The following is a 16,017-nucleotide window of genomic DNA, read 5'->3' on the forward strand; positions in this document are numbered from 1 at the left end:
ACTTAAGATCTTTCATATCATTCCATTCTGAAAAAGAGAAAACCCGCTTGATTAATAAAGTGCTTTTTTTTAGTAAAACTCAGGTATTGGTTAATTTATGTCTATGTACAGGCCCGGGTTCTTACACTATTGTTTTTAAGATGTTTGTATCAGATTGCAGACTTTTCTGCGTTTTCATTTTGCTCTGCAGTTGTCAGTGTCATCTTTTTCAAATAGTTTTGACCTAAAATCAGCTTCTTCACCTGCAGAATAATATTTCTGACGCACGCACAAATGCAAAAATTATTTCGGTTTTCGCAGAGAAAGTGAAGGCAGAGCCGATTTAAATCGAGAAATTTACTGTAAACAAATATACTGTAGGCAAAAGTGCTCAGAGCTCTCGATGCGTGTCATGTGACATCGCAGAGGAAGTCATGAAGCATTTGGAAAAAAATAATAAAACAGCTTCTCAAACTGGCAGTAATAAGATGGCTAAATTTCACAGACGACATCTTTTCTCTAGTTTAACTGGCGGCAGCGATCTCAACTTTTAATGTTAGTGTCCAAGTATCCAAATCTTATATTGAGATGTTTAAGCATCTACAAAGTGACTCTCAACTGCTGTCTAAATGTTTAAGGCAAATCCTTATTTGACTATGATGTCATCTTTACTACGGCTATTGGAGAGCAGACTGGACGTGACTCCGCTCAACGCACGGAATAAATTGCACTGCTGCACTTTCCTCAATTCGATGAGAGCCGCTTTTGACCTCGGGACCTCTTTCTGATGCAGAATATACATCTTTAATGTCGGGAAATTACCACTCCTAAATATAAATACTTCCCTTTAGTGCTTAGATTGAGACTCTCATTCTATTTAAAGGCAATTGCACAATTTTTTACAACTGAACATTGCTTTCTTATTTTTTTTGGAGAGTACTAGTTTTAAAATGGTGGTATGATGTCCTCTGGGTGCCAAATCTTGAGTGTGAAGCTTAAATACTACTGCATATGACCAGTCCTGGGACTAGAAATGGCCGTATACTGTATTGAGTGGTATTGTTGAAAGTGGCAAAGCATTTTAGGAGCAGATACATCAGCAAAATGGGGAAAAAAAAAAAAAAAAAAAGAGGACTAAAAGTCGGGGTAACTTTGCACCTGCTGCATTGTTGTTGTTTTATTTGCCTTTTTGGTTTGTTTCTTTATTCTTGCAACTTCTTTAAAAAAAATAGAAAAGTGAAGAAAGTGATGTGCAGAATCAGTGTTTGTCTTTTCAACTCAGACGCCAGATCAACTTGAGAGGAGGGGTAAGAGATTTAAGTGAATTTCAGCAATCACCAAAGAGGTTTACGCACAGAATTTCAGTTTTTCTTCAAATCCAAGAGATGTAATCAGACGCGCCTGAAAATGAAAAATACCCGAATCCTGTTTCAATAGTGGAATAAATGCGTTTTTGGAGAAATAAGAATAAACGAACACCGTAGATCTGGCACCACCGGAGTTAACTGTTTGAGTTTTGAGTGACAGTGAAGGGGACACGGACAGGGGGATGACTCGTGAGCTTTTTTATTGAGGAGGGTTGACTTCAGTCTGTCGACAGACTTGACTGCACCGCACGTCAAAACACGGTCATGCTGCAGCGGCACATTTTCAAGACACTTTTCCAACAGTTTCATTTTGGGAATCCAGGACCCACCAAAGGTCTGCTATGTGGGATTCCCTCTGCGCTGCGGGATGGACATGGATCCGTTTGGCACCGCAGCAAATCAAGTGAGTAATTAACTTTATATCAGCTGGTAGGTAAGGCCAGCGGTTTTACCGTATTGTACATTTGACTAATCTTTCAGACGGAAGTTGTTCGGAGATTTTCTATCAAGGAGCGTTATCCAATAACTCCCAGGAGTTAATCTTTAATTCTGAAATTCACAGACTCACTTTAGGAATGACTATTTTGAACGGCTACACAATGAAACATTATGCGTAGAAACATATACCTTTTGAAATTGAAAAAAAGAACAATACAACTGAACATGTTTGGCACCAATTCTTCTTCTTCAAAAAAAAAAGTTTACCGTTTATTTGTCCCAAGATTTAACGGGGGCCATTTGCGAAAGCAAAATCGCTTGCCAGCGTCGCGGGGTCATGAACTGGATCTAGGTTAGAATCACAAAAGCTTGGCGTGAAGACATGAAGTAACCCCGGTGCAGTAGAAACTGTGCCAACGTGCGCGTTATCGGTCCGAAACCTGTGCGCGCTGCGTAATGGCGAAGGCACGGCGCCATTCGGTACACCCGAATCTTTGTCTCTGAACCAAACATCCATCCGGTGCGCTGAAAAGATCACGGTAGCGCTTTACTGCCGCAGACAGCCTAAAATACCAGCAGGCTGAGTGCCTATATTGTCGGGTCACGTGTGCACCTATTTAATTGATCGCGCGCAGTCGTTCATTAGCTCTTGCGGTGAGCGGCTGGTATCCTGTGTGCAGCGCAACTACTGACCGAAATACAAACGGCATCCGATCACGGAAGACTACTTCATCTGGGTTTGACCTGACGGCGCGTGCTTGTATTAGTGAAGTTTTGGCAGCGTAGACATTTTACGCAGTCAAAACTGTGGGGACCCCACTTCCTTTCGAGGGACAAAAACGCAAGTCTCCTCAATGTAGATCAAGATATATATATATTAATTTATTTATTTTTTTTTTTAGCGTGGAGACGTGTTTTAAGGTTGAGATTAGGTTACAGTCAGATAAGTGGCTATGGTTAATGTAGTAGTGAATGTCGGTCAATAATGTGTGATAGCACTGGGAGTCAATATTTGCCGCCCCCCCCCCCCCCTTTTTTCAGGTTACTCATGTTGGCGTTGTGTGAGGGTTCAAAAATGAAGATTCACTCCCAACTGCTGCTGTGTTCCGTGTCACTGCAGGCCTTCCAGATGCCAGGGAGCGCACTCTCGTTGCTGTGAAGCCAGATGGAGTCCAGCGTCGTCTCGTAGGACAGGTCATTCAGCGGTTCGAGCATCGAGGCTTCAAGCTGGTCGGCCTGAAGATGCTGCAGGTACAGAAGTCCGAAACGAATGCGTGTGATTTGCACGTTCTCCGTTTAATTGTTAACTGCTGGCTGTCTCTGTGGCGAAGGTGTCCGAGGCTCTCCTGTCTCAGCACTACTGTCAACTGAGGACCAAGCCCTTCTATCCCAGTCTGCTGCATTACATGACCTCAGGGCCTGTGGTTGTCATGGTGAGCACTACTTTGTCTGCCTCCTTCTGGTCTTTCTGCTTCTCCCCCCCCACACACACACACACACACACTCCTAGGTTGACCTATCTTTTGCAATGCGTGCTTTGTTTACGTCTAGGTATGGGAAGGACACAATGTAGTCCAGGTTTCACGTACAATGGTGGGACACACTAACCCAGCTGAGGCCCAGGCGGGGACCATCAGAGGAGATTTCAGCTTTCACGTCAGCAGGTAACCGGATGGGATCTCGTTATATGTACAGTAAAGATTTGTGAATATATTCCATGGGATTTTTTTTTTTTTTTTTATTTTCTGTCTTGGGAGTTATAAAATGATGCGTCGCTCGTTTAAAGGAACGTGGTCCACGCCAGCGATTCCCTGGAAGGAGCTCAGAGGGAGATCCAGCTGTGGTTTGAAGGAGAAGATCTCCTGAACTGGGACTGCTGTGACCAGAGCAGCACCAGTGAGGCGTGAAGATCAGTAGTCCTTCCTCTTCTCCTGCTGCTCAAAGGTCTGTCTCTTTCTGACAGTGTGACCACGGTGATTGAACAACATGAGCCTTCTCAATAATTTACCTCAGTGAATAATTTTTGTCGAGACATGATTCAGTCTACATTAGTAATGAGACGCAAACATTACTGTGTGTGCGTGTATATTTGTAAAAAAACAAATATTTGTTTGATTAAATGGCTAACGTAGCTCAAAACACATCAGAATACGGCACCTAAAATACTCGTGTCTTCCTGGCCGATGGCTAAAATGTAATGCGTTTGTTTATATATATTCTGCTTCATAGAACAACGATCTAAATAGTTTACAGTCTAACCAGTCTTAAGTAAAAAAAAAAAAAAAAAAAAGTCTTTATGTTAGACAGAACCAAATCTATATTCTTCCATAGCATCAGATTTGATTTTGACAAATGGTTATTGCCCGTGCTGTATATTTGTTAGTTCCAACCATTCAGAAGGAGATCCTCCACATTCAATGTCACAATTACTTAATCTATATATAAACTGACTCTGGCTCTCTATTACTCTAATAATTCTGCACAATCGGGAGCTTAACCTCCATGCAGGGCTAACAGATCTACATTTTCTTTCCTTAACAATTTTTTTTTAATTTTTATGAGACTGCAATCCTATCATTTGGCAACACTAACAATTATAAATAATTCATGTAATAATATACACACAAGTTAACTGTTTACTTGAACCATGTGAGCAACTAGCTTATGTGTAATCTTTCTACTTGACTGATTTTTTTTTTGATTTTTTTTATAAAATAACTAACATGAAGAAATCTTTCTACCTCTGAAAACATTCTATAAGAGGACAGTTTCAAGGCTCGTGCAAAACTTTTTCAGGATTTGTCTGAAACGTGAATTATTGCTTGTGGTTATTAAGCCGAAATCAAATCGATTTGACGTCTGGTGAACATTGTGAAATTGTGCTGAATGCACTGCACAGCTTTGCATGATGTTGATCTACTGTACTTCCACCGGCTATCACTGTATCAGTGTTTTCCATGTATGTTGACACCTGCAGTGTTCTTATAATTATTTTAAATGAAACATGTGTTAGTTCTTTGCGCAGCTGACATAAAAGTCTTTTTATGTTGCATTCAATAATAAGTATGAAATTAGTTCCTTCTTCGCATCTTTTTTTTTTTTTTTTTTAATGAATTGAACATATGTCAAAATAAAAAACAAAGAGATATGTATAATATTTTATTGAAGCTATTACATTAACAATAATGTATCCCTTACAAGTATATGTTCTACTTCATATCATAGCATGCGTCACGGTTGAAGTTACAATGAAAAATAAGCATGGGAAAACATGGCAGTGTCTTAGTAACACCACAGGACTAAAGTTTTAAATTAAATAAGTTCAATATGTATTTTTTCTGAAACAGTATTTGTCTGCAACAAGTAACATAGTCTCAATACAGACTGATGTGCGAGTGATTAAAAACTTTAATCACTCGGACAACCAACTGTTCTGTGAAATCCTAAAAATTAAAAGAATTTCATTGGTTTCAGAGCTTTAGGAAATCATCAATTTGGTTTTATTGTTGCATTTATGTTTATTGTCAAATTCAAAAAACAAAATGAAAGATACATTTTAATTTTTTTTTTAAAAACATGATAAAAATGGTAAGAATACTAAACTTCTTAAAAATGTTAGTCATAAATGTCAATCAGAGTATTAGTGAATGAATCCACACTTTAAAGATGGCTTCTTTTGTTGATGAATCTTCAGCACATTTAACAGCGTGTGGGATTAAAAGATTAATATTACCTTTACATCAAATAAGATAACTGTGTTAGTGGATATTGATAACTCGATCACATGACATGGCTCTCTGTTTTCAGGTCAATCTTCAGCTTTTGCTTCTCCATTGCTGTCTCTAGTTCGGAGGCTTTGCGCACATCCTGGGGAAGACACCAGAATTAATTAGACTTAATGGGGGGGGGGGGGGAAATCATGGGAACTTTTTAAAATCAAACTTCAAAATAAGATGACGTGCACTAAAGTTACCTCCAGTTCTTTGAAGGTATATTTAACCAATGTCTTCACAGTGACGGCCAAATTTAAACACACCCTTAAAGACACTCTGTTTATGAAATCCATTTAATAACGGGGCAAAAACTAAATTTACTTGATTATAAAATCTACGTACCCCGGACCACTGAACTATAATGTATCTATATGAACTAAAATGCGCTTTTTAAAAAAAAAAATTTTTTTTTAACCTAAATGGTACATTGGCATAAAAAAAAAAAAATGATATGAACCCTTTGGAATTACTTGGTTTTCTGCATTAAGTGGTCATAAAAATGTGATCTGAAGTCACAACTGTAGACAAACACAATGTGACACATTCATACTGCAGTGGAACATGTTCTCTCCAAGCAGTTCAGCTTCGAATGAATCGGTCCCTACAATACTTCTTCAGTAGCAGAGTGTGAAGCTGCGTCTTCCAGGGCGTCCTGCCATGGAAACGATTCTCCGTTCAACCCTGCAGCATGATTTAGTACAGGAAACTAACAAAGAGATGCTGAGTTTCTTGTCACGGAGCATTCCGTGTTATGCTTTTGGACTGTTTTTTTGTGGCCGGAGGCTCACTTCTAGGGAGAGTAGCCAGAGAACTAAATCTTGTCCATTTGTATAATTAATCTAACTGTAGATCAAGGAATATCTAAACTCTGATATTAACCTGTAACTCTTTCCAACTTTATGCAAATCACCGTCTTTGAATTTTTGCTTTGTAAAGCATGGTTCCCAGATTCTTCGGGCAAATAGTATTTTTTTTTTTTACGAATCAAATTAGCTCTAACATTCACCCCCAATCCGGTTTTTGTTGACGTCATAACTGAAAGGTTCACATACTTTTATCCAACCTACACTGAATGTTTGAATGACGCGTTAATAATGGGACAAGAGCAACAGGATTTGCGGGTTACCGGTTAAAACGGATTGTGTTTGTTAATAATCGCAAACCTCGCTGCTCTGACTGTATTTTACAAACTAATTTAGATATAAATGCAAATTATTCCAAAGGGCTTACTTTTTCTTGCCACTGCAAATAAACTTCAGTCAACGTAGGTCGGAAGCAGTGTGTTCGAAATGATGCGAGTCTGGGCACGAGTCAAGGCTGAACAAACAAAAGGGCTGCGGACACATGGACCCAGGCATACTCATGCAAACACACACACAAACACGCGTCATTGAACAACACTGGACAAACCTCGAGAAGGGCCTTCTGCACCATTATCTGGCTGTGAACTCTCGTGCCCTCGTCTGGTGCCACCATGCGGAGCTCCTCCTTATTGAGGGAGAACAGCTGCGCTCCATTTAAAATGCCCAGGCTCTGGATTGTCCTGACAGAGGAGGAGCGAGAAGCCAAATCGATGTTTGGTGTCAATAACATACAATACCAAATTCAGTCTGGATGTGAGTATTTTTTTTATTTTTTTTAATCAAGAAGAAGAATCTCGTTGCTGAACTGGAATAAACCTGAGATTCGCCTCTTAATTTCTTAATTTCGCAATCAAACGTTTATGTTAAAGCCCAAACTCGTCATTTCGCGGCAGCTCCGCGTGAACCAATGGTTTCTACAGCTCCCGTTGTTAATCGGGATGTTTAGCGTTTTCTCCGACACTCACTCCCGATTGAAACCCTTGGCGACGAGCCAGGCCTTCACCTCGGCAGACGGCGAGTGGTAGTTCAGGGGAGCAGAGGTGTCGGCTGTGCGAGGGACCGCCGGCGGACGAACTGAATCTCTTCTCTGTGCCAGCCGCTGCACGAGCTCATTGTTCATTATCAGGACTGTATAAACGCACAAAAAGAAACAGTAGGGTGAGACGAAGCATCACATTTTCTCTATATCAAGACTGTTTATCTTATATATATATATATATGTACATGGGATGTATAAGAAAGTGTTTATAAGGTTTCTAACGGTTTTTCAGGGGGTCTGATTATGGGCAGTTCAACCATCCAACCGCACCTGATCTTCACCTACACAGTGTTTTTGTAAAACTTGCTCCTACATGCTTCATGTCGCTGATGTTCGACACAAAACGCACACTTTTAAGCACGCGTTTACGGAAAACACGGGTTCCCTATGTTTTCCCACGCGCGATCACGTGTTACGACACGTGTTTACCACGTGTTATGGCCTATGGTAACGTGGGGGAAATATGGGGAAAGGTTTTCACGTGGGAATCCATAGGGCTTCACGTTGCACCGTGAAAATGTTCCAAAACCATGTTTCCAATTGGGAAAAAAAAAACCAACCTGTTTCACCTGTAAGTGGTCACGTGAGCCCAGTTTTTGCACACGTGATATTCACGTGTTTACTTCCTCTAAGGGGCAATGTTTCCTTTATACTATGTTAGTGTCGTCCCCCCCCTCCCCTCCCCCGCCAGCCTTCATTCGTTACTCCATGTTTAGCAGTAAGTCGCGGACAAGAAGCTTCTGAAATCCTTCGCGGTGCGCGTTTTACGAGTAAACGACGTGTGGGTGCGTTACCCCGGTCGCCATCTTCTCCCTGCATGGTTGTGGATGGAAAAACCATGCTGTGAGGTCGCACCGTCGGGCTCGTGGCAGTAGGACTGGTCCCAACCGGGCTCGATGGAGCGTACGAGAAGTACTTTGTCGGGGGGGTGAGCGGTGTTTTCTGTGGTGGAAAATCAGGCATGACTAAAAACTAGATGACGGCGTTAGACCCCCCCCCCCAAAAAAAAAAAAAAAAAAAAAAAACAAGTGCGCGCAGGGTTTGTGGCACAAACGAAACTCCTACCTTTGACTCTCGGCGCACCACTGGGACGTTCCTCCCCGTGTTATTCAGAGCAGACAGAGGCTCCAGGATGTTAAAGGGGACGAATCCTATCTGGTCATAGCTGTTCTGACACTTCCACCAGCGCTTTGATGATTCTATTACCTGAAGCAGGATGAATCAAGTCAGCCCTGTGATGTATTCCAAGTTTAAATCTACTTTCACGCTTAAGGATTACCACCCTTAAGTGTAACCGTGGGTGTGTACCTCCAGTGTTTCTCCTTGTAGCACTGACAGTTCACTGCTGTTTCTTGCCACAAAGTCGTAACTGCAGCAGTACAGTCTCTCGCCTTCTGGTGGAAGGTTGAATTCTCCTCTGAAACAGAAATAACATTAAAAAAAAAAAAAAAAAAATGCAACATTTAAGAAATTGGAAGATTTAAAAAAAAGTAGAGCTAGATATCGGTAATCCTAATCCGTGATGAGAGACACTGAAATTAGATGTTGTCAATCTTTTATAAGCACCAGACTGGTTCTATTAGGCAATATGGTGTCAATTACAGCTATCAGGAATTTGGCAGTCGTTGTCACTCCTGCTATAAAAACATAATTGTGCTTTGTTCCTTAAGGCCCTCCCCACTCCCCCCCCCTAGTATCTTACACTTACTCTCTGCCTTCCACAAGTCCTGCTGTCTGTCCAGCTTGGTCCTGTAGACTCTGTGCCTCCCGACTTTTCCTTAAAGCGTCCTGTTTGTGCTGCGACTCGATGGGATCTTCCAGAGGCTGGCCCGCCGAGTCACAGGCCTGAGGCTGCCACCCGTCCAGGAAGACAGGTGAGTGCGGAGGGACAGACTCGCTGAGCTGCGAACTAGGACAAAGGGGGGACAAGGGTCTCGTTGAAACGGCGTGACGCGGTTTGTCAGGCAGAGCAGATGTGGCCGCACATAAACACACAGACCAGGGTGAAGTCCAGTTGGTTCCTAACGAAGTCCACAGCTCCTTTTCATCTTCAGCCAGATGCTCCTGCAGCAGTGAAACAGCACCGCTGGTCATGGCAGGACTGATCACCTGTGAACATAATGCCGGTCCTCCGGTGGTTTTCACCATCTGCAACGGAGAGAATCGCAACAGTGAGGCTGAAAGTGAGAGCGGCAGAGGAGTCACTCAGTGAAACATCTGGAAGTCTGACCAGTCTCAAAGGCACGAAGATGTGGTGCAGCAGCTCGGGTGCATCCGGCTGCGAGATGGATAACTTGAGACGATCCTAAGTAGGAGAGAACACATCGGGTCACTTTACACCTTCATTTACGGTCGTTATTCTGTGTTTAATTATGTTCGGTCGAATCTCACCAGCAGACTGAGGGAGTACTTGATTTTCTGAAAGAGGTTCACAAATTCTTCCTCTGATGGAGGGCATGCCTTCATGGTCAGCAAAACATCTGCACAGAGGAGCACAATCGGCTAGAAACAAAGCCGTACAATGCAGGACACGCATCAAACCGCAATCACTGTTGTTCAGTTTACATACACTCAACAAAAATCTAAAACGCAATAGTTATTTCTCTTGCATTTTGTTTACAAATGTATTAAATGCAGGCGATATACGTAGTTCATGCATGCCCAAACATAACCCCATCGCCACCACGGGCCACTCTGTGCACAATGTTTGACGGCAAACCGCTCAACGACGAGCACTCGGACGAGCTTTCCTTTCTGCCAGTTTGTGCAGAAATTGTTCAAACCAACTGTTGCATCAGATATCTGGGTGGCTGGTCTCGGACTAACTCGCTAAAGACGCTGGAGACGACTTATGGAAGTCAAATAAACATTGAAGTCACTGGCAACAGCGTTGGTAGACAATCCTGCAGTCGGCATGCCAACTGAATGTCCCTCAAAGCTCGTGACATTTGTTGCATTGTGTTGTGTGATAAAACGGCACATTTCAGAGTGGACCAGTCCGAGGAACATCTGTGCAATACTGCTGCTGTTTAATCAGCATCTTTGTGTTTCACACCTGTCGGGTGGATGGATTTTCTTGGCAGAGGCGAAGTGAACAAATTTGTGCGCAAAATGATGACGAAACAGCAGTCCACAACAACAACAACAACAAATCATGGCAGAGAACTGAGTCACTTTGCTGTTCTCTCTGCTAATATTCATGCAGAGAAATGCAGAGATCTCATTGAGAAGAGGAATAATCAATCTGGAGATTTAGAAGTTATTACCATGACCACAGCGCTGATTGCAATTAATGCCAGAGACGTTGTCAACCCCAAAGAACGAACTGGTTCTGGATCTTCATGCTTCAGTCGCTTCTCTGTCATGTTCTTCAGGCGTACGTACAAAGTGCAAGAACTTTCTGAATTACCTGGAGGACCTTTCTTGGCGAACTGCCTGTTGACTTTGTCTACAGTTTCTGCCTTTTCTTTTCTGCAGCCCACCAGCCAGCATTTGCCAATCTTCTGCAGAAACTCATCAAAGACTTCCAAAATTCCTCCACTTTCACCAGCTGATCTGCACTTACTCAAGCTTCAAACCTACCTGAAACATATCTGATTACATGTTGTTACTTGAAGGTGCAGAAAGGCTGCCTTGTTTCCATGCAGACCAGAGTTTTAGCTGAGCGTCTGAGTGACAGGAACAATGCTCACCGTCTCGGGCCGCTTTCTTCTGGCTCTTCCTGCTTCTCTTCTTACTCCTTTGGTTGAGGACACTCTGGGCCTCGGCTGTCTGCTGCAAACGGGACATGAACCGCTCCACATCTGCGAAGCAGTGGTTCAGAATCTCCTGAGGAATAGTTCACACAGAAGGCACGTTTCAGCCACCTTTCTCAGCAACTTACAGTAATCATTCTTAATATTTTGATGAGCCGTAATACAGGTAATTTCATAAGCAGTTAAACAGCATACAAACAACTGACACAAACACAAAAGCTAACATCCCATGCAACAGTTATAAGACCCCATTACATTTGTAATTCTTGAACATTTGAGACGGTGTCAAGGAGGTGTTGAGTAACTTACAGTCCATGAGGTGTTCTTGCTATTTTATCCAACGGTGTTGCAGCCCAGTGACATGAACATCTTGTAAAAATGCAATCTAATGCAACAGGTCTACCGCAAACTGCAGCCTCAAACATCATCACGCAGGTGAATTAAATACCTCTCGGTGTTTCGGGACACAAACTGAACCATGTAACTGGTAGAAGTTATTTGCAGAGCTGTAGACAGTAGATTTTAACAATTGATCAAATCAGAGACCTCAGCCAGCAACTTAAAGGGTTATTCAAATAAATAAATAAATAAAAATGAAAATCCCCTCCGTCATATCTGTGAAAACGCTCTCCGTAACAGGCTGAAACTTAAGACGCTCTTATTTAACTCCGACATAATATGGCCATTGCAGAGCTACTTAGTCAGTGGTTATTTGAAATATCACTCGAAACATTTCTTTTTGATGATGTCACACGAACATATTTTGTTTTCCTACATTTATAAAAAAAAATTATTTTTTTTAAAAAGTCGAACATAATTCAATACATACACAAACATATTAAATTGTCTTTCGGCTCTACGTGAGCCTCCACTCTGAACATACCTCAAAGCAGTGTCAGTACACAAAAGAATATCAACACTACAGTCAAACTCTTCTATATCAACTCATATTTAGATCGTGGTTTCTGGCTTTATTGTGCAGATATATATGCGGTCTACTGACACAAACCTGATGTGATTAATACTTTTCACCGGTTGCCATCTCATTTGTAAGTCCATGTTTTTACCCACACGTATACAAAAGAGAGAGATTGCACATACCACTTCTCTGTCTGCGTTCGGTAGAGACGTATGATTTGACTCCTCGATGGCACCATTCTCTGAACCGATGGACAACAAAACCATCAATGCAGAATCGGTGAATTAACATGTGCAGAGGATGACAATGTATGTTTTTGCCCACAGTACTGCATGCTCACAGATTAAGTATACTGTACCTTTGCCGGAGCCCGACATTCTTGGTCGCAGCCCACCAGAACGGAGCTGTTCTCCTGCGGGGATCATGACTCGGATACCTGAAGGCCTCTTGGGGACCACCGGAGGAGGTGGTCCTGACATCTGTGCAAACAGTGTAAAACCAAATACGTCAACAAAAGAGAATCGTTTTCGGGCACTACAATACAACTTTTTTTTTTCTAGTAAAACGTTTAACTTTATATCAACTTTTGTGAGGCTGTTATAACTGATCAATGCATCAGCTCATTAGCACTTCATTTGTATCATGCATGGAATTCTTCGATTTTCATACATATGTCTTTCTAACTAAAACTTTCAAATATTTAAATTCTGTGCTTTGAAAGATTTTGATAAACTCTACTTGGTTGACTGACATCTGGACTTCCTCTAAATATTTACGATGATAATGTAAATGTTGGGTGGAAAGCTCGATATTGCCACATTCCTCGAGCTGCTTGTAAGAATGCAGATTATTCTGTGTAGACACTCACCTGTTTCGCATGCAGGTAGCCACACGTACACACTACAGGAAAAACCACTGTCACCAGATGGTATGCAGATGACACATCAATGCGTCATAGACAAACTTTATTCACTTAATAAGAGAGTCTGTTCATGACTTCTTATATTGTAGCTTTTTAATATCATCTCCTTTTCCTCATTTATCTTCCCACCTTTCTTCCTTGGCATGGTGGTGAAGAAGCAAATACTAAATTAGCAGTATCAAATTCAAATTCAAATGTATCAATAAAACCCTTCATGCAATCACACATTATTAGATATTGTAATGCATCTAGATTAATTATCGCCATTTGAAAAAGTCTCCTCCAAGAAAGACTCTCTCTCTCTCTCTCTCTCTCTCTCTCACACACACTTTCTTTCTCACTCTCTCACTCACACACAGTTTATACAAAGTTAATTCCTCAAATCCACACAGATCACTGTACCTTTTGGTTTAGTTTGAGCGTTTAAATCCGAGGCACGGAGACCAATCCTCTCTCTGAATTGAATGTGCACTGAGTTTCGCAGTTAACAAGAGGACGTCCTACCTTCTCCAGATATGCTGAAACAAGAAAAACAAGTCTGGCTTTCCTTTCGCAATGAATCTGTGCTGCTTTCACTCTCCTCTGACTCTCTGATACACAAACAAATCCCTCTCCCTCCCCCTCCCCCTGTCTGTCTCTGCATCTTAGTGAGCCTCTCCTTCCTTATGACAGGCATGTCTATTGCCTGCTGCTTGGTGCCATGGGGCTAATAAGATCTGCAACACATGCAATGGCTTCCTCAACCCATTGACATCTAGTTTCGTTTGACACTATAATAACAATACTCACTGGCTCAAGAAAGAGCCACAAGAACTACAAGAAATCAAGTATTGAAGTGTTTGCAACAACAGACAGAAAGAGAAGCCTATTTAAAATGAATATGCAAGAGGATGTGGGTGAAACATCGGATATCTTCTTTTTGATACAGTTTAAATCAGAAATGTAACATTGGATGTGTGTGTTTTACAGGAAAGAGGACTTTCATTCTCTCCCTGTGTTACACACTCCTGATGCTTCTTTACGTTCGTTTCAGGATTATATTGTTGCCCTCCAACAAGAGAAACGAAAGACGATCACTACAATCCTAACAAAGCAGCAAAAGGTTCTCAGGTGACAAGTTATTTTATGTTGACTCTACACACATGCTGTGACGTAGCAGCAGGTTAAGTAGGGTGCTTTTATGGTGGTGAGTAGTGACCCCAGCTGGTCACTGGTCACTGGTCACACTCCGTCTGTCCCTGCAGTTTTTCCTTGTGTTTAAATTGACTGTTGCACAAACTGGAACTGAAAAATCGAAGAGTGCAGATTCACCTCCACGCTTTGTGATTTCAACACGTTACTTCGAAAAGCCTCTGATACTGCACACTGCACACTGAACACATTCACTGCGTCCTATTTTGGTTTGCAGAACAGCCTATTTCACAGGCACCTCAGATATCTCCTGCTCTCAGATCTTGCCCTGACATCGTGACATTTTGGACAGCCGATATAATTCACAGGTGGGGCATAGCTATATTTGTGTAATCTTTTCCTCCTTTGCAGATCCCCTACTAGAAGATCTAGAAAATGTTCCACCTTTTAAATTGTTATAATAAAGAGTAAATTTGTACATATTCCTGCTGACATGACACACCGGTCTCATCTCAACTCAACTCGTACCGAGAGCTTTTCAGTTCATCTTCAGTTTGCTTTGTATAGGAGTATTTATAATCTGCATTCCAGCAGTGGGGGTACAAGGCTTTTCCAAAGAGTATACATAACAGGAAGCAGGGGACACTCCCATTTCTGACCTTCAGTCTGGGTGGAAATGTGACCTTTTTCAAAGGACAAAGCAAACATAATAAATTTGTCATGCCTATATGTTTCTAAATTCATAGTGTTAACTTATATACTTGATATTAAGGAACCATTCTTTAACAGTAGTAGTAGATTACCATACATACAGTATGTGCGAGTTGGAGAAAGTCCTTCTCGTTTTGTTACATTTTCTCCACCAGAGGGAGTCCGACTTTCCTCATATTCAGTCACCACGTGGCTGAGACAGTAGATTTACCACTAATTGACATGACTCAGCTGTTGCTGTCCAATGCCAGTAGCCTACTTCATAGACTTTATACTAATCATTAAAGCATTAAAATACACTGGCATGTGAAGCATTAAGATTGATACAACAGTCCAGCAATAAGTCCGCCCTTTATAATGACCATAATGTTCAGTTATTCAATCTGATTGACAGAAGTGTTTATTTTTTTATTTTAAAGGTGATTTTTGAGATTGTAATTTGTGGTGCTGTTGTTGGTGGTGTTCCTAATATTTTGTCAACTCAATTTATTTAAATGAGAGGGACAACATATTACCACCTGTCTGTAACCCGGTGGTGCACTTATAAAAAAATAGAAGATGCACTTATGTCCAATTAAAAAAAGGTGTGCCTCATTTGTGTAATGCACAATTCGGTATTGGTTTGCAGTCACTGTCAAATGACAAAGACGATATAGAAAAAAATGCAGAATTTTCTATAATAATGTTCATAATAAATAGCCAGAACACTAATTATTTTCTATTTTCTATTCAAGTATCCATGTAAATTACTTACACGTAAGCAATCAAAATAGGTATGCTACAGACCCATTTATTATTAGTAGCCTATTTTGTGACATAATTTGTACAAATATGGGCCAAGTAGCCAGAAGGTATTGATTTTGCGTCATTGCAAAACTAGCCTTATTTATTCATTGTCTCTAAACGAACTAGTCGCCCTCCAACTGCCAACTCTAAACTGAGTAAGAAGCTGCAGGATCCGCAGTGAATGTCTGACTGGTCCAGCTGCTGAGTTGGCACGGCGCTCATTAGGGCGCAGACAGAGAGCGCACTTTCGTTTTGCGCTCTGTGGCCGAGCTTCAAATAATCCGAGAATGGATTTGAAATGTCCTTCGACAGTACAGAGCAGCGCGGCACGATC

At 41.4% G+C, this 16,017-nt stretch overlaps 2 protein-coding genes across 5 annotated transcripts; one reads left to right on the forward strand and one right to left on the reverse strand.

The window, feature by feature from the left end:
- Positions 1–1,458: 1,458 nt before the first annotated feature.
- Positions 1,459–5,348, forward strand: nme4 (NME/NM23 nucleoside diphosphate kinase 4). Its single transcript, XM_069701129.1, has 5 exons — positions 1,459–1,749; positions 2,905–3,035; positions 3,116–3,217; positions 3,336–3,448; positions 3,571–5,348. Exons 1-5 carry the CDS (start codon positions 1,611–1,613, stop codon positions 3,689–3,691), a joined length of 606 nt encoding a protein of 201 aa, XP_069557230.1. The 5' UTR covers positions 1,459–1,610; the 3' UTR covers positions 3,692–5,348.
- Positions 4,931–13,597, reverse strand: eps8l1a (EPS8 signaling adaptor L1a). Of its 4 annotated transcripts, XM_069701127.1 has the most exons (15): positions 13,458–13,596; positions 13,002–13,033; positions 12,492–12,612; positions 12,316–12,374; positions 11,152–11,287; positions 9,851–9,939; positions 9,690–9,764; positions 9,459–9,607; positions 9,168–9,368; positions 8,768–8,876; positions 8,525–8,665; positions 8,254–8,401; positions 7,386–7,548; positions 6,968–7,100; positions 4,931–5,651 (listed from the first exon to the last, which is right to left on the reverse strand). In XM_069701127.1, the coding sequence occupies exons 3-15, from the start codon at positions 12,610–12,612 to the stop codon at positions 5,565–5,567; spliced, it is 1,611 nt and encodes a 536-aa protein (XP_069557228.1). In that variant the 5' UTR covers positions 13,002–13,033; positions 13,458–13,596; the 3' UTR covers positions 4,931–5,564. The 4 variants fall into 4 exon arrangements, with proteins under 4 accessions (XP_069557228.1, XP_069557225.1, XP_069557226.1 ...); XM_069701124.1 differs by having other exon boundaries at positions 9,168–9,607; positions 13,458–13,597; XM_069701125.1 differs by lacking the exon at positions 13,002–13,033 and having other exon boundaries at positions 9,168–9,607; positions 13,458–13,597.
- Positions 13,598–16,017: the final 2,420 nt, after the last annotated feature.

This window comes from Brachyistius frenatus, unplaced genomic scaffold (assembly GCF_029030835.1).
Source record: "Brachyistius frenatus isolate BFR_SWC_R1_liver_20210118 unplaced genomic scaffold, ASM2903083v1 Contig_36, whole genome shotgun sequence".
NCBI lineage: Eukaryota > Metazoa > Chordata > Actinopteri > Embiotocidae > Brachyistius > Brachyistius frenatus.